The 23,080-nt window shown below is 46.1% G+C and overlaps 1 protein-coding gene and 2 long non-coding RNA genes across 3 annotated transcripts; all 3 read left to right on the forward strand.

Annotated features, from left to right (window-relative positions):
* Positions 1 to 5,678: 5,678 nt before the first annotated feature.
* On the forward strand, positions 5,679 to 22,763 carry LOC118496762 (zinc finger protein 343-like; the record flags this gene model as incomplete). Its single annotated transcript, XM_036009452.1, has 4 exons — positions 5,679 to 5,859; positions 6,045 to 6,103; positions 20,598 to 20,724; positions 22,753 to 22,763. Coding segments are annotated over 4 exons (378 nt in total), but the record flags the coding sequence as incomplete, so codon positions are not given.
* Positions 10,240 to 16,651, forward strand: LOC118496803. The gene is made up of 2 exons (XR_004899358.1): positions 10,240 to 10,564; positions 16,551 to 16,651. It is a non-coding gene; the product is annotated as an uncharacterized LOC118496803 (long non-coding RNA).
* LOC118496801 lies at positions 18,124 to 19,949 on the forward strand. Its single transcript, XR_004899357.1, has 2 exons — positions 18,124 to 18,296; positions 19,819 to 19,949. It is a non-coding gene; the product is annotated as an uncharacterized LOC118496801 (long non-coding RNA).
* Positions 22,764 to 23,080: the final 317 nt, after the last annotated feature.

Genomic DNA, 23,080 nt, shown 5'->3' on the forward strand with positions numbered 1-23,080 from the left:
CCCCACTCCACCTGAAAGTGCTTTGAGCCAGACATCTAGAATCTTCTCAACTGCCTGGGAGGATAGTCTGCTGCAATCATTAACCATTGTTTTTCTTTTGTTTCCATAGAGATATTTCTTATTAAATACCCCACTGCTTGCACCATAGGTCTAACTTTGGGAGCCCATCTGTCTCCTGAAATGAGACACAACTCTTAAACTGAATTGACCCATTCTCAAGACTAAGACTAGTTTAATGAGACATGAGACAACTTGCCAACCCAACTTCTGCAACGTGAAAATTCTCAGGAAGTTTCAAGGTGAGACTGAAGGGGTTTGGAACAGGCCTGCCTGAGATGGGCTACTTTGGCATGTGAATTATTTTGACCTGAAGGCATTGAGACCCTGAGGACTTGCAAGAAGCTATTACCTGTCCCTTAAAGAATTTAAATTTGAGGCCTTTCCCAGATAAGAGATGACTTGTTATGATTACCCGTAGGGCAGGAAAAATATGTCATTACTGAACATCTGCTCTTCTTACTGTCCTGCAAATGACCTGCCTCCCCTCCAAAGTCCCAGGGCACCTTGTCCTGAGCTCAGAGGGCCACACAGACCTCATTTTCTCTTTCTGTCTCTGAACCTCTCATGTATGTGGTGTCTCTGACTCTCTCGTGTCTGCAGGGTTCCCATATTTACATATGTAGCTAAATTTGATTACTTTTTCTTGTTAATCTAAGCTGTCTCATATGGATTTAATTATTAGACCAGCCAGAAGAACCTAGACGGGTAGAGGAAAGTTTCTTCTTCCCCTGCAGCACAGCAAGGATGCACTTTATACTTAATAGCAGCACATCGGGGCAGGCTGTGTTCTGAGGCCCACATTTTACTCTGTTCCCGGAAGCTGTCTCCTTTCCTCTCTTGATAGATCTGAGACTTTTTTTTTTAGAGGAAGAGGAGCACTCCTCATTTTAAACTTGGCATTCTAGCCTGGTATTTGGGACAGATTGACAGTCCTGAAGCTCCCTCCGCCTGTTTTAGCCTCAGGTCCACGTTCTTGTGTCTCTCCTGCCCCGAGTGGACTCTGTGGAGAACACGGGCTCCTGACAGCCCCCGTTAGGGTGGGTGCCATGCACTTCCCACATTCTTATGCTGTTTTCTTTTACTCCAAACTATGGGTGAATTTTCTTTGCTCATCTTGACATCGTGTGTCCTGAAATATCCCGTTGGAGGCTTTGAGCTCTTGCTTATTTCCCTAGGACACCTGGGCTGATTTATGAGCAAGTGCCTTAATCAGTAATATCACCCCAGACCAGTGCTGTCATTCATGTAACCAATATCCTTGCCCCAGCAACATTGCTCTTGTTAAAAAACCAAAATGATTCAGCCAAACCCACGGCCTAGACACGTGCCCTGACCGGGAGCTGAACATGCTGCCCTTCAGTTGCGGGATGGTGCTACCAGCAAGTGGCCACATCAGCCAGGGCTCCCACAGGTTATCAGTTTTATTAATTTTCTACATATTGTTTCAGTGAATTTTTAAATAAAAGACAAATCAAAGATTGAATCCACACCTACATATTTAGGCTCCTCCACCTTTCCTAAAGGTGTCTTTAGTTAAACTGAAGTTTTTAATTGATATTAGTAAAATTTATACACCTCTTCTATAGTAGCTTCTGGGTATATAATTATAACATATAATTATATATTATTATATAATTTATGTGTTTCTAAATGTTTATATTTTTGGTTCTAATGTTTAGCTGTTACTCTACTTGGAATTCATTTTTATGGAAGGTGTAAGCTAAATTTGATTTTCTCAGGTAAAAGTGTTGTTGGTGGAAATCAGGTTCTTTCATAGGATTTTGAGGGAAGCATTCCCAGGACCCACACGTGGGCGATTGTGCTGTGGTAAGATGGTTTATTTGGGTGGAAATCTGCCCTTGGGTTTCCAATGTCCCATCTCCTTCTGTCCCGTCACAGGAAAAGTCCAACCTTGTCTTCAGCAAGGCCAAAACAAACACCAAGGTCCAGAGTTTCTGCTTCATATTAAAGCTGAGTCCTGTGGAGCCCCTGCAGCCTGCTGCAGACCCCAGTAGCTGCTAGATCCACATGGTTGTGTTCTGCTGGGTGAGAGAATGTGCGGATGCATGGGGCTAGTGCGCGTCATGAGACAGAGAGAGAGAGAGAGAAAGAGAGAGAGAAAGGAGGGAGAGAGAGAGGGAGAGAGAGAGTATGCACATGCTTCTTTGTTCTCCTGGGGTTATAACCAGAATGACAGGCCTCTATGGTCAAGCATCTCCCACTGAGGTACCAGAGGGTGGACAGTGCACCTGGGAGATTTCCTGTGCTGTTAGTGTTGAGTCTCCCCGAAGCAGTCCCCTGGCATGTGTGAATGAGTCTGTAAATGCTTTAGTTTCCTGCTAGGTAAGCAACCTTGTGCTCCCCAGTTTATTAAGTTCAATGTCTAGTTCTCTTTGTTTCCTTTATTTAATAATTAGCTAACTATCTATGATAACAAAAGTATTCTAAATTGTCAGGCTGCCAAAAGGAGACTGGAAGCTTTTCCTCCCATAGAAGGTTTTCTGGAGGGAGGAGGGGAGGGTTGGGTTGGGGGGTTGGGATGGGAGTAAAAGATAGAAAATTGTACTGCAACAACAATTAAAATAAAAAATATTTGAAAAAAAAGAAGGTTTTCTGATGCTGAACTGTCCCATCATTCTCAGAATTAAGGCTAACTGGTAGTTGTTGAAGGTACAGCTGAATTATTTGATGCTATATTAGTTAAGATCTTTGCATCATGCTCTATGCATGGAAATGACCTCTAGTTTTCTTTTTCTCTCATGCTCTTGCTTGCTATTGGTGTCCTTGATGAATGAGTTAGAAAGATTTTTTCAAAAAACACTTTTGGGCACTTACTATGTATTGCAGGAATGACCTCCTCCTCAGAGTTTTACTGGAAGTGGCCTACTCCTCAGAATTTTACTAATAAAAATTGCTCGAGGCTGATGCTTTTGGAAGAGAAGATTTTTGACTGTCTTTCCATTTTCTTCTTTGGTTAATAATATTTTTCTTTTTCTTTTCTTTTTTATTTTTTTTGGACAAGATTTGTAGGCCATCTTTTCCTCCATGAAGTTACCCGTTTCTCTTGGTCTTTTCTCTTTACCCTGTCTTTTCTCTCTACCCAATCTCTCCTCTCCTTGTCTCTCCCTTACCTGCTTGATCAGATTATCCCCTCTGCCAGAGGCGGTTCTTCTCAGACAGATAGCTGAGCAGATTTCATGTCTTGCTTTAAACAGCAGCATTCTTTTCTTTGGATCTTCCCTGATAGCCCTCATTTTTCTGTGCTGAGTTAGGTTTTCCCTTAGTCAGTACCCTTGCCTGTTCTCTGAGGGTATGGTGAATGTAGAGACCATGCGCCTTATTTTTATATCCTAGGCACAGCCAAATCCTAGCACACTTGAGTCACAACTGATGGTGAGCACTGGGGCTGGGTGAGAATTGATTCATGGGCTTGGGACCTAGCGGTAGGGACCTGTCATTGTGTATCAGATTTCCTGGCATCTCCCTGTGTGGCCTCCCCTTGTAAGTATATGCCCCTACTGTATTGAACTCAAGAGTGACTGTGTGACTTGATTTGCTCATGTGGGTGTAATCAGGGTGTCACTTTGGGAAGAAATTTTGAGAGCCTGAGTATGGTTCTCTCTTTCATTTCCCTCTACCACTTCTGCTGGTCATGTTCCAACTAGAGGCCGCACGCTAGCCTCGGTCCTGGAGTGAAGATGGCTTTGAGCACAACTACAGTTGACACATGATGCACAGGGAGCTGCAGTGAGAAGTGAACTTTTGTGACTTTAAGTCACTGAGATTTTGGGGGGGGGGGTGAGGAGTATTTGCTACTACAGGATAATTTGACCCATCCTGGCTTACAGACCCCTTTCTCCACTTCACTCTGGGGGTCCTATCTTCTTCAGGGTGAACTTTGAAACCTGTGGACCTCTGCTCACTCTGTTTTTTACGTGGTGTTGTTTTAGGCAATGGTGAAGAAAAAGGGCTTTGGAATGAAAATTCTGGATTCGGGGCTTGGCTTCGACACTTGGTAGCTGTGTGATCTTAAGACAAGTAATATACTGCTTATACCTTGGTTTCCTCCTCTGTAAGATGGGAGGGACAGCAGTGTCTACCTCTTCTGTGTTGTCAGGATTCATAGCGCTCTATGTAGTACAGTATCTGTTTATAAATGTTAGCTATAAATACTAGCATTAGTTGGAGGAAGAGGACTATATTTATCAGCTTAGGCTAAGTCGTACTGCTGCAAGGACACAGGACTCCCAAAACTCATGACCACAAACAACCTAACCTGAAACCCAGTCTTACCGCTCCTCCTTTGTTGGTCAGCTGTAGCTTAGCACTGTGACCTTTTGCAGTAGAACGAAGGCCCCCTTTGGAAACATGCTGTTCTCAGACAGGAGAGATGGTGGCATCATGTAGGGCATAGACGTGGTATCAACTTGACGCATCCTGGCTTACAGACCCTGTGGTCACTCACATTCCATTACCTAAGGTAAGACCTGATATCACAGCAGGAAGTACAGTCTGTTTACAGAGAAACAAATAATTGGGAACAAAGATAAAATCTATCACAAAGGACTGTTTTATTCTAATCACTAAGAGTAGCAAAACCACTGACATGCATTTCTTCCTGCAGGAAGCTTGCATTCTAGTACAGACAGAGTAAATAGAGTACCTAGTACTACCTCGTACAGATAGTACATATAAATAGACAAATTGCAAGATGGTGTGATGAAGGTGGGCTGCCCAGTGTGGATGGAAGAGTGAGTGACCGTCTCTGTCTGCGGTATTACGGGATGAATCAAAAGAGCTTCTGGGGAAACCCTAGCTAGTCTCATAAGGGGACAGCAGGACTGCAGTCATTCGGGCTGAGAGCCTAGACAGGGTGTCTGAGTTGCTTCTGAAGGTGGGGTAGCTCCTTACACCTCCTGACTTCCTTGGCACTGCATGAGTGGAGGACTTCAGATCACATCAGGAGACACAAATGCGCATCACTGGTAAGGCCTGTGGCATACCAGTGCAGGAAAGAAGGTGGGGGGTTATCTTCGGAGAGTCACTGTGAGATTTGGAGCTCTACCTAGAGTAAGAGGCACTTAGTTCAGACCCCCATAAAATTCCTCAGAGTGCAGGGACATGGGATGGAGCTCAGCTGGAATCCTGGGCCAGGGGTAAGGAGCTGAGTTCTGAATGTCCCATTGGTCTGGAAGGAGACGTTCCGAGACACTCTCTCCACAGGTGTTATGCTTCATCTTCTCTTTCACTCAGGCTCCCAGTGGCAGAAATTGATACAAGATACAGAGTTTGTATCTGAGGTGCAGGGTTGGGAAGGAATTGTGTCTTTGGTCACAGAAGGGAGACTGGCAGGGTGTTGAGGGCCTGCAGGCTGGAAAGAAATGAGATAAAAAAAAATCCAAGGAGCCCATTGGACCGCGACTCCGTATTTATTGAATGAGGAGGGCGGAGAGGATAGGATCCTTGCTCAGGGGGCGTGGGCTTAGGGCCTCAGACAGGAATCCCAACAACGCCAAATCACTTCTCTACTTCACAGGTCCTGGCTTCGTGCAAATAAGGTGGGCTCTTCCAAGTAAAGTTTGGAGAAACCCGGGCAGCAGAAATCAACCTTGAGGTGAAATAACTTCTACCTTGGCCTTCTGGCAGAATTTAGAGGCAAACGCTGTGCTGACTCTCGGACCACCACGTTGCCCGATCGTTCTGCCTCGGGAGAGCAGGGCTGGGAGGAGATTTTGTCTTTGGACCACAGGGAAGATACGCAGACCATGAAGAAATCGACTCAGAGTCATCAGGCAAAAGGTGAGTCGTGGGGAGTCTGGAGAGGTGAAGAAGGGGGAACAAGAAAGAGTCCAGGTTTAGTGGAGAACAGGCTGGTGACCACAGCTGAGTAAACAGACTGCTTCCCCCATCTAAAAGCCTAGAGGCGCTACTCTGGGAGCTCTACGGGAGGGCTGCTCTCTCCTAGCTTCTTTTTCTTCCCATAGGTGTGCCTTCTAAAGATACCGACTGGCCCCGAGAAAGGGAGGGAAAGCCCAAGATATCGGTGAGTTGGGGTTACATTTTTTTCCCCCTGAAATGCTGGTGCATTGTCCAGAGAATAGGCATACTCATACTCTCTTTCTTGGGAAGGGAAAAGGCAGTCGACACTGAGGCAGGTCCCTGCCTGTGTCCGGTACCGTGTTAGTCACCCTCCAGTGAGTCATGCACTTGCGTTTTCTTTCCTTGTTGATAAATATGCCCAAGATTAATCGTTAGAGTCTAGGAAACTTTGAAACACAAAGGATATTTTTGAAAACTTGAGGTTATTAAAGATTTTAATGTATTATTAAACTTCACATGCACACTATCTGATGATATTTCTTTTGCTCTGGACACCTTTTTACTTTTTTGCTGCTGGCGTTTGTGAACATATAGAGAAGTAGGAAGGGTGGTAATAATGGGGCCTTAGGTACCACCATCCAGCTTAACAGTCATTTACAATGGCCGGTCTTGTTAGATTTCTACCCTTCCCATGTCCCTCACTGGATTATTTTAGACAAGTCCCAGACATTATAACATTTTCTCCATAATTCTTAAAAAAAAAAACATTGTCAAGAGGACCCTGGCCAGGTAGCTCAGTTGATTGAAGCATGGGCCCGTACACCAAAAGGTTGCGGGCTTGGTCCCTAGTCGGGGCACCTACATAGTTTCTGTGTTTGATTCCTTGGTTAGGCCACGTGTGGGAGGCAACTGGTCAATGTTTCTGTCTCACATTTATTTTCTCTCTCTCTTCCTTCCTCTCTTCCCCAAATCAATCGACATATCCCTGGGTGAGGATTTAAAAACAAAACAAAACAAAACAACAGTGGGAAGGGGGCAGTAGTAGTGGGAATTTTATTTCCCCCAGAGAAAGAAAGTGTGGTTTCAAGGGGTTTGTGATTTGTGCATGGCTGCACGCATCTCCTCAGCGGTAGAGACAGGATTTGAACTTCGTTTTCTCTGACTCTCAAACTCCTGCATCTTCCAATGTGTTGTGTTGCCTTTTGGACTCTTTCTGCCACATAATTCCCTTTCTGAAAATGTGGGAACATTGTTTTCTAGTCTTAGGGAACGGGCCCGCATTATTTGATGAATGACTCAGTAGAATGCTCTCTGTAAATACAGCGCTTCACCCCCATTCTGCCCCTTTGTCTGTGTTCTCTCTCTTACCACGTATTTGATGTATTCATTCATGCGAATGGGGCGTATGAGATTCTGCAAACTAAAGTAATAGGTTTATAAGTAGACCATCCTTATCCTCAAGGAGCCTACAAGTTCTTTGGAAAAGTAGTGTATAAAAACAAGAAATGATGACAATAATAATTGTCTTTACTATAATGGTTGAAATGGTTACATAAAAGCCACTACAAAGCGCTAGTGTAGAGCTCTCGCACCAATGTCCGGCCACTCACAGCTTACTGACGGCCAGACTCCCATCCGGGACAGACACGGGGGAGCACTTGTGGAGTGCTGGTGTGAGGAGCTCCGCAGACACTCTCCCCAGTGAAAACAACCAAAATGGTTTTTAAAAACCCATTAAACCCAACCATTTAAAGTCTCTGGAAATTGTCCTAAGGACGTAGAGCAAGTGGAGAAACATTTATTTCAGAAAATCTACTAAGTCCCAGCAGAAGCAGTAAGTCTGTGGCATTGGTCACACGACCTGCTCCGTCAGCCCACTCTTTGGCCCAGTGTAGTGGACGTGCTCCTGTTGACGGGAGAGACCAGGTTCTTCTTGCTGATGCATGTAAAGAATTACATATCAGCAAACCTAGTAGTATGTAATCAGTTTATTAGTGGCTCGCTTCCATGGAAGAGAACAGGACTGGGTAGATTAGGGGGTGAAAGGCAAAGCTTCAGAGCAAAGCAAGGTGAGAAAAGCAAGAGCAGCTGGAGACCAGGGGGGCAAGCCCTTGGGCAGCCTAAGGCCGGGTGGCCAGAGGCCCTGTGGCCCAAGAGCTAAGAGCCCCCGAGGGAGAGAGAGAGCATCCTGAGCTCCCGAGAGGGAGAGAGTGAGTTCTTTGTTCTCAGGACTTATATAGTTGGTGGGATAGGAGAGAAATTTTACATATTGATTAATGGGTAAATGTGGCGTGAGCTTTCCTTGGGAAATGTGACTACCCAAATTTAGGGATGGGTGGGGGTCTGTCCGCCCAAATTCTTATCTTGCTTCAGACTCCTTTTGGCCATCCTGTTGTAAAACAAATATGTGACAGGAGGCAGTTAATTAAAATTGGGGCAATTTCCAAAGTTATTTATGGGCTTTTCCTGTAAGCGTCAGGGACTCCCTCCTAAAATAGATAGTACCAGAGTAGGTAATTAACCAAAGTTATTTATGGGCTCTTTCTTTGGGTCCCGAGACCCTCTCCCACATTCAGGCCTTGGGATGAAAGCGCAGTTTCAAGGCTTTCTTTCTTGTTAATATAGTATTTCTTGTGATATTGAAACACCTGGCAGTATTATCAGAACAGGCTTAGGACTGCTGAGTTAGCATGCGAGACTTGTCTCCTTCCTTTTCCCTGCCTTGGTTTACTATTTATTCTACCTAATTGGTAAAGGGCGTTTTCTGGCAACCTGGGTGCTAAATGCTGGCCAGTGACAGTATTGCCGTCTCAGTTTTTTCTTATGCTGTCTCCTGCTTCAGAGCCATTTATTCACTAAGACATTACTGAGAGCAGTAGTGCAATCAGCTAGCGATCAGTGGAGGGTGGGTGTGATACTGATATAGGCAGGCCAGCCAGAACCTTGCCACAGAGATCAGGGAGAGATAGGAAGAGAGCCTGATAAAAGGACTGCCCTTTCTGGAGGGGGACATAATCAGGCAAGCGGGGTTTTGGCAACTTGTGCCCTTATATACGACTCCACAATTTGTGATGAAGGAGATAGGTTTTTATTAACAGGACTCCAAACAGGGTGGTGCCAAAAGCACTCTTGCTCTGAGCCCTTTTCTCCCATGAGACTCAGAACTTCTCTTGTTCCCCAGAAGACTACAAGCCAAAACCATGCCCCCAGGTCCCCATTCGTCTGTCCTTAAGTGGGCCACACAAACAGAACTTGTCCTCTCTGGCACGTGCGCTGTGGGTTTCAGAGCCGCCATGTCCTCGCAGCAGCTCTCTCCTTCAGGACCTGGGGTGCACTGTTCTCAGCCTCCACTTAGCAGTTCTGGAGCCATGTGCTGTGCTGCACTGGACCACAGTGTCCAAGATGCTGGAGCCCAGAGAGGCATGTATCCCTACGTGGGACCCTGCCTCCCGAGTGGGCTTCCGTCCTCTATGGGGTCTGAGCCCCTGGTGGGCCCAGCACCTCCTGGTCCTACAAGTGCTCTCGTCCATGTGAGGAGCAAGCCAGAGGGAGAGAGCGTACACCAAGCTCTGAAGTCCAAGAGCCCCTGTACCAGAAGAGCAGCATCTCCATGCTAAGCGTGTGAGAGAGAGTGAGAGCAAGGGAGAGAGCATTTCCAGGGGTGTCCAACCCCTGGCCTGTGGGCCACATGTGTTCCAGGAATGCTATGAATGTGGCCCAACACAAGATCATAAATTTACTTAAAACCTTTTTTTTTTTTTGCTCATCAGTTTTTGTTAATGTTTGTGTATTTAATGTGTGGCCTAAGACAACTCTCCTTCTTCCAGTGTGGCCCAGAGATGCCAAAAGTTTGGACACCCCATATGCTATGCCATTTTCACTCCATTTAAAAACACCCCAAAACAAATAGCCCTGCCTCCCTCTGCCAAGCTAGGCCAGTTTCAGAACATGCCATTGAAAAGTACCGTCCTTCAGAAACACAGAAGTCTGTCTGTTTCTCTCTCTGGAGCTGCCTTTACTCAGCCATCAGCTCGTCAGTGTGTCTGTATGCTGGGCCAGGCAGGTCCCCCGCAGTGCCGCCAGCTCTGTTGCTGTCTTCTGTGCAGGAGGGGTGCTGAGGGTGTTTCAAATGGGCCCCCAGAACTCCAGCACTACAAACCCACAGACTGACCTCGTGTTTCTTGGTGTGCTCCAATTTAAAGACCTGGCTCAGGACTTCCTGTGCAGTCGAACATCCGGCTCTTCCTATTGTGCATCAGTGTCCACCATTTTTGTCAGCTCTCCAGTGTCTTTGACCCTCTTTGGATTGCCATCTTTAGTCAGGACAAGAGTTTTGCAGCCATTCATAGACCTCCATGTCATGACTCACTCTGCTAGCACTAGTTCTCAGTCTCGTTCACAATTTGCCCCCCCAACAGGCAAACAGTCTTCCACAGCCTCTCCCTTCAGGAAGGCTTGTGTTGTTTATCTGCCTTTGTTATGCAAGATGCTTCAAATGCTGTGCATTCCACTCTTGGCTTCTTCCCCTCCCTGCTGCCTGCCTCTTTGCAGGATTTCTGTGGATGGTAGGGGGTCCGCTGCTTTCAGGGGACCTCTGCTCTGACATACCCTGTTACTGGGGGGGCGTCAGAGTGACTATATGTCTAAAACATTACCTACTGCTAATGTTACAGAACGGACCCAGGTGTCACAGGTGTGCACAGGTAACCAGGTTCTTAGTGATTGAGGACAAAGAATTGAACTGAACACACAGAGTTTTTAGCATAAAGAAAGAGGGAAGATTTATTAAGCGATAGGACATGGGAGCAGGCCAACTCTGAGCAGAGATGGAACACATGGGCTGGGGGATTCTATTCTTACAGGGCAGAAGCTCCCTGGCTAGTCTTTGGCGGGCTTTTCCTGTGCAGGTACAAGGAGTTGGATTTCAAAGCTACTGCGCATGTGTGGTTTCCCATGATTTTCTTGATTGGCTACTGGAGAAGGGAGTCCCACAATGTTGATTCATTATAATACTGTTATAATGAATCAGGGGTAGTGCGCAGGCGCATTCCATGATTTAGAGTTATCCCAGAAAACAGGAACAACTGGTCTTGGGGGGTCTTTGTTATGTATAGATGTTTTTTACCTCAGCCCTGAGGGGCCTCTGGAGTTTCCTTCCTGACTATCTCCTGCCTCAACTTCTGCCTGAGAGACATGACTCTCAAAAATCTTTTTGGGGTTGTTGAAGGATGAAGATCTGTCTTCCATAGCTGCTTCAGGCTTAGATTGGACAGTAGACCCGGCCTATTGAGAACCACGGAGCTCTCACCCTATTCTATCTAGAGGTTGAAGAGGAATTCCTGAGGCCACCGCAGATGCTGTATGTTGGTCAGCTTCGACATTGCTCTTAGGGATTGGTTGGAAACCTTGGAGCATCATCAGTTTGACGTGGAACTGCTTAAGTCTAGAAGAAACAAATTTAACAAGTAAATAAGCAAGGTCCTAAAAGTAGTAAAAGCAGCAGTGTTATTAAGGGCCCTAAGAGGGCTTGATATTTGGTCAGTCTATTTCCTGTTAGCCAGAGGTGCCCTTTCATTTCTAACACCCCTTGTACCTGATGTGGAGTTAAGACTTCTAACTTCTGCCCGAGAGTTAGTTTACTAGCTTCCTTGGTTAGCATGGCTGTGGCTGCAACTGCTCTTAGACACAGAGGCCACCCAGCTGCTACAGTGTCCAGTTTTTTTGAGAAATATGCAACTGGTTGAGGTTCATTCCCTAGTCGTTGGACTAAGACCCCTAAAGCTATTCCTTGCTTCTCTGCTATGTATAGAGAGAAAGGCTTGTTTCAGTTAGGGATGCCTAAGGCTGGGGCTTCGACTAGGGCCTGCTTGATTTTATTAAAAGCCTGATCACATTCCTTTTCCCATATAATAGGTTCAGTGTCTGGCCCCTTAGTAGCTTCATACAGAGGTTTGGCGATTAGCCCAAAGTTGGGGATCCAAATCCTACAGAATCCTGCCATTCCTAAAAAGGAACAAAGCTGCTATTGAGTAGCAGGTGGAGTTAATTCAGTGATCGCTTTAATTCTCTTCTGTGATACTTGCCTACATCCAGGAGTCAAAATATACCCCAAATAATTTACTTTTTGTTTGGTAATCTGAACCTTTTTCTTTGATACCCGACATCCTCTTTCAGCTAGGAAATTCAGAGTCTGGATGGTATTTTGATCAGAAGCCTCCTTGGAGGGGCTGCAGATTAGTATGTCATCTACATATTGTAAAATGGCCCCTCCTTGTAGCTGTAAATCTCTAAGATCCTTTTCTAATACCTTAGCAAAGAGATGGGGACTGTCCCTAAACCCTTGTGGCAATACAGTCCAAGTATATTGCTGATGTATCATCGTCTTTGGATCAGTCCACTCAAAAGCAAACAAATACTGAGAGTCAGGATGCAAAGGGATGCAGAAGAAGGCATCTTTCAAATCTAATACTGAATACCACTGAGCATCATCTGGTATCTGCGAGAGCAAGGTGTAAGGGTTAGCTACTGTTGGATGTAAAGGCACTACTGCTTCATTGACTAACCTTAGATCCTGGACTAGCCTGTGTTCTCCTGTAGGTTATAGCACTGGTAAGATGGGAGTGTTGCAAGGAGACTGACAAGGGACTATGAGCCCATGTTATATAAATTTAGTTATGATGGGCTGTAAGCCCTCCAAAGCTTCTTGTTTAATAGGATACTGCTTCCTGTGAGAGTAATCTGACCTGGGTTTTAATTGGATTTTAACTGGTAATGCAGTCTTTGCTCTTCCAGGAATCCCTGACTCCCAAACTAGTAGGTTCACTGCATCCAGAACTGAACTTGGGATTTCCTCCTGATTTCGAACACTACTGATTATCATCACCTTACTTAACTCAAGTGGCACTTCAGGGAACAACAAGATGGTTCCCATTCAAGCTAAAAGGTCCTGGCCTATCAGAGGAATGGGGCACTGAGGAACAATTAAAAAGGAGTGTTTGAATATTCGACTCTCAAATTGGCAAGTGATAGGGAATGTATAGAAATATGCCTTAAGATTTCCTTTGACCCCCATTACCTTAGCTGATTTGGAGGAAAGAGGCCCAGAGTAAGAGTTAAGGACAGAGTAAGTGGCCCCTGTATCAACAAGAAAGTTGATTTTCTTACCTGTCACATCTAGAGTTACCCGGGGCTCCTTGGTAGAGATGGGAATATGAGTATTCCCTGGGGCCGACCTGTTCCCCGGGCACCTTCAGTCCTCAAGAGTAGCCATGGCCTTGGGAGATGACCCCTTTCCGCTATGGGAACAGGGGCCATCTACCTTCCAGTGCCAGGGATCAGAACTGAAGTTCTTGCATAGAGGACAGAGCCTCGGATGTGGCTGAGTGAAGTTCTTTGACCAGTGTCCGGGGCGCTTGCACTTATAACAGGTCTCATCCTTTTGCCCCTGTTTCTTTTGAGGCCTCCCCGAGCTCCCCTGATGGGTCTGGTTTCACCAATGGCACTACTAAAGGCTAGTGCAAGGAGCTCTGCTTGCTTCTCCCTTTCCTTCTTTCCCTGTTTTCTTTCCTTCCAAATCCCTATTGTTAAAGACTGAAAAGGCTGTATCCATGAGCTGATCTAGGGGGGTCTGTGGGCCCATTTGTAATTTCTGAAGCTTCCTGTGAATATAAGGGGCAGATTGACTTATAAAACGCTGTCCTATCAAGATTCAACCCTCTGGAGATGAAGGGTCCAAGTTCGTATATTTTCGGAAGGCTTCTACTCGTCTGTTTCTGAAGAGAGTTGGGTTCTCTTCCTTGCCCTGAGAGATTTCCCTAACCTTTTCGTAATTCACAGGTTTCTTGATGCAGTTTCTCATTCCCGCCAGTAAGCAATCTATCATTGCATCCCTACTCCGGATCCCTGCCTGAGTATTGTATCCCCAGTCAGGTTTCTGGTCCGGGACAGCTTGGGCAGCTGGCTGGTTAGTGCTGGGGTTCTGGGTATGCAGATGGTCTGCATACTTACAGGCCTCCTCCCAGATCCGCTGTTTCTTGTCTGGGGAACAGCAGGTGGTCAGAATTATGTACAAATCCCTCCATGACATACTAAATGCTAGAGTAAGAGTCTGGAAATTACTAGTGAAATGTGAAGGGTCCTCTGAAAAACTCCCTAGCTTGTCTTTACATTGTTGTAAATCAGTTATAGAGAAGGACACTTGTACCCTTATAGCACCTTCAGGGCCTGCTACCTCCCTCAAGGTAGGAGTGCAGGAGTGGTAGAGAGATAAGAAGCACCACTTCTAGTATGCCCTGCGGGCTGAGTTTTTCCTCAGCTGGTGGCTTTAGGTTGTTCGTAGCATAAGGTGGTGGAGAGGTCGCTCCTTCTAAGGTAGGGGCAGAGACTCCAGAACTCTGGGGTTCCCTTAATCTCCCTTGAGAGACAGGTGGGGAGCTAAGGAGGGTATCTTCTAATTGATCAACACTTGGGCCTGTAGGTTTTGTCAGGGTGGGGCTGGAGCAAAATGAGGGATCTCGGTACAGAGCCATAAATGCCTGCAGGTAAGGAACTTCAGACCATTTGCCTTCCCTCCGGCAGAATAGATCTAGCTGTAGGATAGTATTATAATTTCTGCTCCCATTCTCAGGCCATATCTCTCCACCTTCTAATTTATACTGGGGCCAAACAGTGTTACAAGAGAAAACTAATGTCTTCTTTTTTAAATTTTTTGGGTCAAATTTATCCCAGTTGCTAAGAATGCAACCCAGTGGTGATTTGGAAGGGATGGAAGATGTAGTTCCCATCTCGACTGTGGTGATCCTAAGAGAGAAGGAAAAGAAACACAAAGATAGTCCTTTGCAGACTAGAGGCGTCCCTCTCTTTGCTGCCCTTAGGAGATTCCTAGTGGGCCATGGACGTCCCCTGGGATCCCACCGAACTACCAGATGTCTCTGGTGAGAGAAATCCTAGTGAGTGTCAGCCGACAGAAATCTAAAAGACTTGAGAGAATCACCATAGTCTACTTTTGTTTCTAACTATTGGGAAGGAACCAGTCCAGCATTCTTGAGCAATTGCCTATAATCCTGACAATCCCAGACTCTACCCTTGTGGCCCAAGTAATTTCCATTTCTGTATTCTTCATCTACAGGGACCCTCATTTTCCTGTAAGCTTTCAGATCTGGGGCAAAGGAAGTGTCTTACTAGAAAAATAATTTCTGGCCCTGTAAACCATTAAGAGGAGCACCAAGCTGATCTTATTATAAAATGACTCTTTTCCAGTCACAAAGAAGACCCTTAAATATTCTATGTAATTTTCCAGAGCTTTAAGAAATTGCACCTGCATCTAAAATTTCCCAGAAGGGACCTCAAGAGATGTCTAAACCACCACCCTTCATACTGGAGGTGGATCTCATAGAGAGATAATGGACTGAGAGGGGAAATTAAAATACCCTTATAGGGGCAAGTAAACCACCTTAGAATTCCAAATTCAATTAATTAGGTAAGAGTGGCTCCACATGGCCATTCTAGTAACCAGTGACCAGCAGGCACCTGTTGTGCAGTTCTGAGCGATGTTGCTGCTTACAATGACAGTATACACATGCCAAAGATTGGAGTGGCTCATTCCTGCAACTGTACTTAGCACTAGCCTATCAATGACCCCAACGTAGATATCTTAGTACAAAGACAGCAGGAGCCCTTCATACATAAAAGACAAGTGGGGTATGAGTGAAGGTATAAAGACCAGAAGTCAGTTGGGGAAGACAAGCATAAAAGACTATCTGTGGGCCTGATGAAGAGGCTTCAAAAGGAAGTCATAGCACAGGTGAGGTGGTGACTGATATCCCGCATGGAAGGTCCGACTATGCCTATTGGGGGAGCGGCCGCAGGGTGGGGCAGTGTTTTGTGCTTTTCACAGTGTGCCCGACCATTGTGCAGACATTTTCTTGTACCTGGCGGGGACTAAGGCTAACCCCGTTCCACATCCAAGTTATCCTATCACAGGTGCCTTCAAGCGGCGGGTGCCCTTGTGGCTTTTAACTGCCCAACCTGTGCCTGCAAATTAGTGGCCGACCTTCCATCAGGGAACATCAGACTTACCAAAACAGAATAGGTGATAACAGAAAAGGGCATCCTGGGTGTCAGAGCAGCAAAGGGGGCTTACCACTCCAGTGTCTTCTCCTGGCTGGCTCGCCAAAAACTGTCACAGGTGTGCAGAGGTAACCAGGTTCTTAGTGATTGAGGACAAAGAATTGAACTGAACACACAAAGTTTTTAGCATAAAGAAAGAGGGGAGATTTATTAAGCGATAGGACATGGGAGCAGGCCAACTCTGAGCAGAGATGGAACACGAGGGCTGGAGGGATTCTATTATAGGGCAGAAGCTCCCTGACTAGTCTTTGGCGGGCTTTTCCCACGCAGGTACAAGGAGTTGGATTTCAAAGCTATTGCGCATGTGTGGTTTCCCATGGTTTTCTTGATTGGCTACTGGAGAAGGGAGTCCCACAATGTTGATTCATTATAATACTGTTATAATGAATCAGGGGTAGTGTGCAGGCGCATTCCATGATTCAGAGTTATCCCAGAAAACAGGAACAACTGGTGTTAGGGGGTCTTTGTCATGTATAGATGTTTTTTACCTCAGCCCTGAGGGGCCTCTGGAGTTTCCTTCCTGACTATCTCCTGCCTCACAGGGGCTACGGGGTCCCTCTGTCACTGTGGATTCTTAGCCCACTGCCAGGGAATTGGAATTATGCCTCTCAATGCCAGAGTTTGGTGAAAAGGGAAGGAACTATTTATTCAAAAGTTTTACAGACTTAGAGGAATGACTTAATGTCTTTGATAAAATCTCAAAGTCCACCCTAGCTGGTGTGGCTCAGTGGATTGGGCACTGGACTTCAAAGCAAAGGGTCACCCGTTTGATTCCCAGTCAGGGCACATGCTTGGGTTGCAGGCCAGGTCTCCAGTAGGGGGTACGTGAGGGGCAACCACACATTGATGCTTCTCTCCCTCTCTCTCTCCTTTCCCTTCTCTCTAAAAATAAAATCTTAAAAAAAAATCCCAAAGTCCTTTAAAACACCCACAAACACATACGGGCCTTCCTTCCCCCTTTGCCCTGGCAGGCCAGTCTCAGAACTTGCCATTCAGAAGTACTGTCCTCCAGAAGAAAAACACAGAAGCCTGCAGCTCACTTCTCCTGCTTCCTCTCAGTCATGCGTGCTCAGCTGGCAGGCCTCCCAAGGCTCCCCGCTCCATCAGCTGCATCACTGGGATCTTCATTTTTTAATCCAAACCCATGTGGCACCTTCTCCTGGCCCACCAGCAAGAGTCCTTTTACCCCTTTCTTTCTCGTGATGTCTCTCCTGCATTCTTCCAAACTGCTAAGAGAGGGCTTTGCATGGTTGCTACTTCTTGCTTTCCTGCTTCCCAAGACACGTGGTTAAGGGAACCCCTTCAGCACCCCCAAAACCAAGTGATTAAAAAAAAACCACATGGCTGCAGTACCTGGGTTTAAATCCCAGTGCAAATCTTCCTCTGCAGCCCCATTTCTGACTCCTTCCACAATCAGCAACACTTGCCAATGTAGCACCCAGCAGACGCAAATACAGATATCGGAGCCTTTAGGGTATCAAAGATGTTACTTTATTGGCCAAGTTTAACCTGTGCAGGGGCGAATTCTCAAAGTGTCCAGTGACACAGTGCCCACAAAGAGCTGCAAAAGAGAGAGACGCGCCCGAATGTTCACATTCAGGTCCTTATATAGGGATTTTGGCGTAAGAAAGCAAGCATTCCATAAAAAAAAAGAACTGATGCCGTGGTCAGCTCTTTGCTTACAGAGACCGCGCGCAGGAATTTCAAACCAAGCATTCTTACAGTAGGCGGGAAGGCAGGATGTTTGTTTAGTAACCTAGTAATCTCCTGGCTCTAACTAGCTAGGTTCCTATTTCCTCATGGTCTAAGTTTATCCCTACTCCTTACAGCCAACACGCTCCTATTTTTCCAGCCTTTCTTGACCGTTGTCATTACTTTGAGCAGGCATGGACCCAGGCCATGGAGCAAACCGTCTCTAAGCTCCCATGCAGGCATTGCAATCAGGGTAACTGCCTGTTAGTTGCATTGCATCTCCCTGGCTCAAAGCTGGGCCACAGCTACTTAACATGTCTATGAGGCTAGCCAGCTGCTATAGATATGCAAAATAACCATTTTTGCATATCAGGTATGAAGCTGGCCAACTGTTGATTTGCAAAATAACTCTCAATGGCCCTGCTCCACGTGTCCCATCCCCCAGTCCAGACTTGTGGGGGTGAGGATATCCTATATTTTATATTTTCTGGACACCCAGAGTTCTGGACCCTGCTTCTAATTGGGGGCCCCTGGCTGTACCCTGTTACAATAAGCCACATCCCGGGGGCAGTAGCCTTTATGGAACTACTCCAGATGTCACAGGTGGGCACAAGTAACCAGGTTCTTAGTGATCAGGAGAAAGAATTGAACCGAACACCGAGAGTTTATAGAAGAGAACATGGGAGCAGGCCAACTCCAAGCAGAGATTGACCTCATGGGTTGGAGGGACTCTATTCTTATAGGGAGGATCCTTTCTGGCTAGTTTTAGTGGGCTTTTACTGAGCATATACAAGTAATCTTGTGGTTTCCCATGATCCTCCCCAATTGGCCACCAGGGAAGAGGGTCCCACAATGCTACAGAATTAATCCCCGTTTCTCCTGGGGTCCCCCTGTACTAGGTTCACCTTTCCCTAAGCCAGAGAATTATATCTCTCCATGCTAGAGATTGGTGAAAAAGAAAAGAGTTATTTATTCAAGTTATATAGACTAAAAGTAATGGCTTAATGTCTTTGTCAAAATCCCAAGTCCCTTGAAACACCCACAAACACACACAGTCCTTCCTCCCCCACTTTGCCCAGTCTGGGGTACCGTATCCCAGGAAAAGAAATAGAAGTCCATGGCTTAGGCAGCTCTTGGTTTTTCCTAGTAATTTGTGCTCAGCTGGCAGGCCTTCCGTAGTTCCCAGCACCATTGGTTGTGTTGCCAGGATCTCCAGCTAAAGCCACGTGGTGATTCTTCCCATGGCTGCGGGGTGGGGGGGGGGGGGTGATCCCCTTTTTGGGAGAGTAGCAGCAGCAGCGCCCAGAGGGCTAGCGCAGAGCTTATTGTGTCCTGGCCCCAGGTCCAGAGCAGGTGGCTGCGAGGTTGGCCTGAGGCTCTGAGAGCCTGAGCGGTGGGAGCGAGGGTGCAGCATTCAGAGGCCTGGTGGTGGCTGCAGCGGCAGGGCGGTGACCCGGTGCTCCCAAGTCACTTACTGGTGGCCCCTTCTCATGGCTGCGGCTGCAGAGCCGGCTGGGGCTCGGAGCCAGGTGGTAGAGGAGCCGTAGGCGGCTGCATTGTGGATGGTGTCTGCACTGCTGCGGTCCTCCCCACTCTGCTAAAGCCACATGGTTCTCAATGGCTGCTGTGCCTGAGTTTAAACCCCTGCGCCAATCTTCCTCTGCAGCCCCATTTCTGACTCCTCCCACACTCGGCCTCACATGCCAGAATTCATATCCTTCCAGCTTTACTGGGCTGCCATGATGAGTCTGGGCAGGCGTGGCCCCATGTCATGGAGCCAATCTTCTCTGAGCTCCCACGCAGGCGCTGTAACTCGGGGGACCTGCTCCCCAGTTACATCTTGGGGGGAAGTTACTTCCATTCCCCTGGCTCAGAGCTGGTCATGTCTATGCAACCAGTTAAAGGTTATAGGTATATTAAATGACCACACCAGAGAGTAGCTGCAAGGCTGTTGCTATGTGAAACAGCTCTCAATGGCCCTGCTTCATTTGTCCCTTTCCCCAACCCACACCTGGGGTGTGGGGGTGAGGACATCTTAAAATCACCTGGACACCTTGAGTTTTGGAGCCCATTCCAAATCTCTATTTGGGGCCCCTTTGGCTGCACCCTCCTACACAGACAAGTCAGCAAACATGGACAAGTGACTACAGCAACAGCCTGGGGGAAGAGAAGGGTTGGTATACAAGTTGCTACAATGTTCCACCTAAAATGTCCAGTATTCAACAAAAAGTTATATAGATAGGGAGAGAGGCAGGGAGAGAAAGAAAGAAAATAGGAACATGAGAATGAGGGAAGGTCTAAATAAATTTTCCTGGTATGTAAAATGAAAACAACTTTTCGGTTCTGTGTTAAATTATAATCTCATTGGATTGTAACTTTACCCTCCCCTTATAAGTTATGAATTGTTTATTGGATGATACACTATGGGCACAAAATTCCTTTTAAATGGGAGTTTTCCAGCCCATCCTGAACTCTTCCATCTTTTTTTTTTTTTTAAGAGAAAGGGAAAGGGAGGGAGGGGAGAGAGACAGTGATGTGAGAGAGAAGAATCACCCAACCCACTGAGCCACACTGGTCAGGGCTGAGCCCTTCCATCTTAAAATTCCTGCATAACGAGCCCTCAAGGTCGCTTTCTTGAGCGCTGCTTCATGTTTCAAACTGACTCACAAGTTATTTCTCCAGTGAAATCATTAGTGTCTGGGGGCCAGGAATGTGCTGTATGTATCAGTGATGGTCCCCTCGGATTTAACACAAAGCTATAGTAATGTGGCCAGGAGAATTTTATATGCAGAACCGTGTACCCTGAAAAGAACCGTGTACTAACTTCTTTCATCTCCAGACTCATGGTCACTAATACGCTCCTCACACTGGGGAAATCTCTGATTGCTTGTTTACAGCTACCAGTTACATTCAGGGACATCTCTGTGGTCTTCACTAAGGCAGAATGGAGGTGGCTGAGCCCTAAGCAGAGGAGCCTATACAAAGAGGTGATGCTGGAGAATTGCAGAAATCTGCTCGCATTGGGTAAGGCTGTGTTCTTTCCTTCATTAATTTATTGACCACTACTAGGTGCCAGAAAATGTTCTAGATACTTAGAACACATTAGTCAATGAAACAGTAACGCCTGCCCGTAGCAAGGGTGTCAAACTCATTTTCACTGGGGGCCACATCAGCCTTGCAGTTGCCTTCAAAGGGTCGAAATAATTTTAGGACTGTATAAATGTAACTACTTCTTAACTATTAAGGAGTTGAAATTACATTCAGCCCTTTGTGATTAGCTTGTAGACTATATGAAAGCAGAGGGCAGGATTAGCTCCTGGGCTGGTTTTCCCACCCCTGTTCTAGGTCAGTGCTGTGCAACAGCACTGTGTAATGAGAGCCACATGGGTGACTTGAAATTTTCTAGTAGCCACATTTAAAAAGTAGGCATAAATGGGTGAAATTAGTAATCTTTTCTAACCCAATATATCACAGTATTATTTCAGCATGTAGTCAGTATAAAAATTAGACATCTTGTTTTTGTGCTAAGGGTTCAAAGTCTTGCATGTGTTTTATGCTGAGAGCACAGGAAGTTCAGACTAGCCGCATTTCAGATGCTCCATAAATATGTTCCTACAGCTAGTGGCTGCCATGCTGCATAATGCAGTTCTGGATATTTCTGTATTTCTAGATAAAGCATGTAGAGAGAGTGGCATTTTTGGGGACACAAACTAGTTTCAGGAAGGAGTTTCTTCAGGAGTCTCCTTCAAATGGCATGGCTGTTTCCCTGACACCAGTTAATCCGATTTTCTTTGTTCCTTTTTCATCTTCTTCAATAGGTTTTGATCTGATTCCTGCTAGTTTGTGCTCCATCTGATTAAGTGTAGATCCATCCACTTCAGTCTGGTTCTGTATGTTTGGATTTAGCCTTAGCTAGTCAGCCTCACTAGATTTTGTTTTTATTTTTATTTTCCTCTGGTCATGTTATTCTCTTTCTCTATGTGAATACCTCAGGTGGGTTCAGAGAAAAAGGTCAAAGTGATCTGGTTCCGATTAGTCTAGATTGGAGACCCTCGATTTCCTGAAATTGTGCCCTTTGTCTTGCTTGACACCACGATATTCCGCAATTCCCCAGCCTCTTGAGTCTGCCTCTCAGGTGGGGTTCAACTCTGTTGATTCTGGAATCCAGGGAAAAGGATCAGCCTCTGTCTGGGTCATGGGATTCTTAAGGAAGAGGGGAAAAGAGCAGTGAGGAACTACACCGTGGCTTTTAAAATGTATTTGAAAGTGGCACTAACTTTTCACCATCCTCTATTGGCCCAAGCAAATCCTGCAGCCACATCTGAAGTCATTGTGATGGGATTGGTTTGGGCACAAGGTGTCAGATTCTTGAGGTCATGGGCCACATCTTTCTTGTCAGTTGCAGAAGTCACACTACTTAGTAAAGCATCGAGCACTTAGAAATTTCTAACAAGTATTTGTTTGCAGTTGGGCAACCTGAAATACAGATTTATTTCATATACAATCTCTTTAGCCACTGTTTCACGTACTGTCTCCTGTGTTAGGAAGCCATCCAGATGAAATGACTTTTATGTGTATCAATGTCTTTCTTTTTAATAAGAAAAGTCAAGAAGGAGATTTCCACATAGGTCAGACTCTTACCTCCAAGCACAACAGAACTGTGAATAGTAAACCAGTGTGAGTTGTCTGGCTTGGATGATTTACTAGAAAGAAACTGCCAATGGTATTGAAGCTGTTCATGACACAGAATGCCTATCCCAAAGGCTCCTATTTTGAATGACATGTAGAGGGTGTTTCTGGTATGGTTTTACTGGATCACAATAGAGAATGAAATGTGTAGGAATGGATTACACAGGAATTACTGGTAGGAAACAAGTCATGTTGTACATGCATTATCAATAACAGGGTGGCAGGGGACACTCTTTGTCCTGTGACAAGATGGAACAGCCCCGCAGCCCTGGTTAGGGCTTCTCTAACGAACACTCTCTCTCCAGCAGAATCAGAGCCAGGAGCAGACCCCTGCTCCTCCTGCCTCTGGCCTTCTCCATGCAGCCACTCCTTAGCCAACACGTGCTTCCACTCTTTTCAGGCTCATACCACTTCCATCAAAGGTGTTCTGGCCCAGGGTGTCAGGAGCCAAAGTTTTCTTCTCAGAGCTGCTGGAGTGAAAACACAGGAGGTCAAGAGAGAGAAGACGGCTTCAGACCCTTGTTGGTGAGGACAGAGGAGAGAAAAATGTCAAGCGCCTTCCCCATCCCACCCCGACGACAGTCAGTGAGTCCTAGAGAAAGCAACACGGTGGTAGAAATAGAACCCAACTCATCCCAAAGGGCAAACCCTGTGCAAACTGACAAAAGGATGAAGGAATCGGAAACCCCAA

This window comes from Phyllostomus discolor, chromosome 9 (genome assembly GCF_004126475.2).
Source record: "Phyllostomus discolor isolate MPI-MPIP mPhyDis1 chromosome 9, mPhyDis1.pri.v3, whole genome shotgun sequence".
Lineage (NCBI taxonomy): Eukaryota > Metazoa > Chordata > Mammalia > Chiroptera > Phyllostomidae > Phyllostomus > Phyllostomus discolor.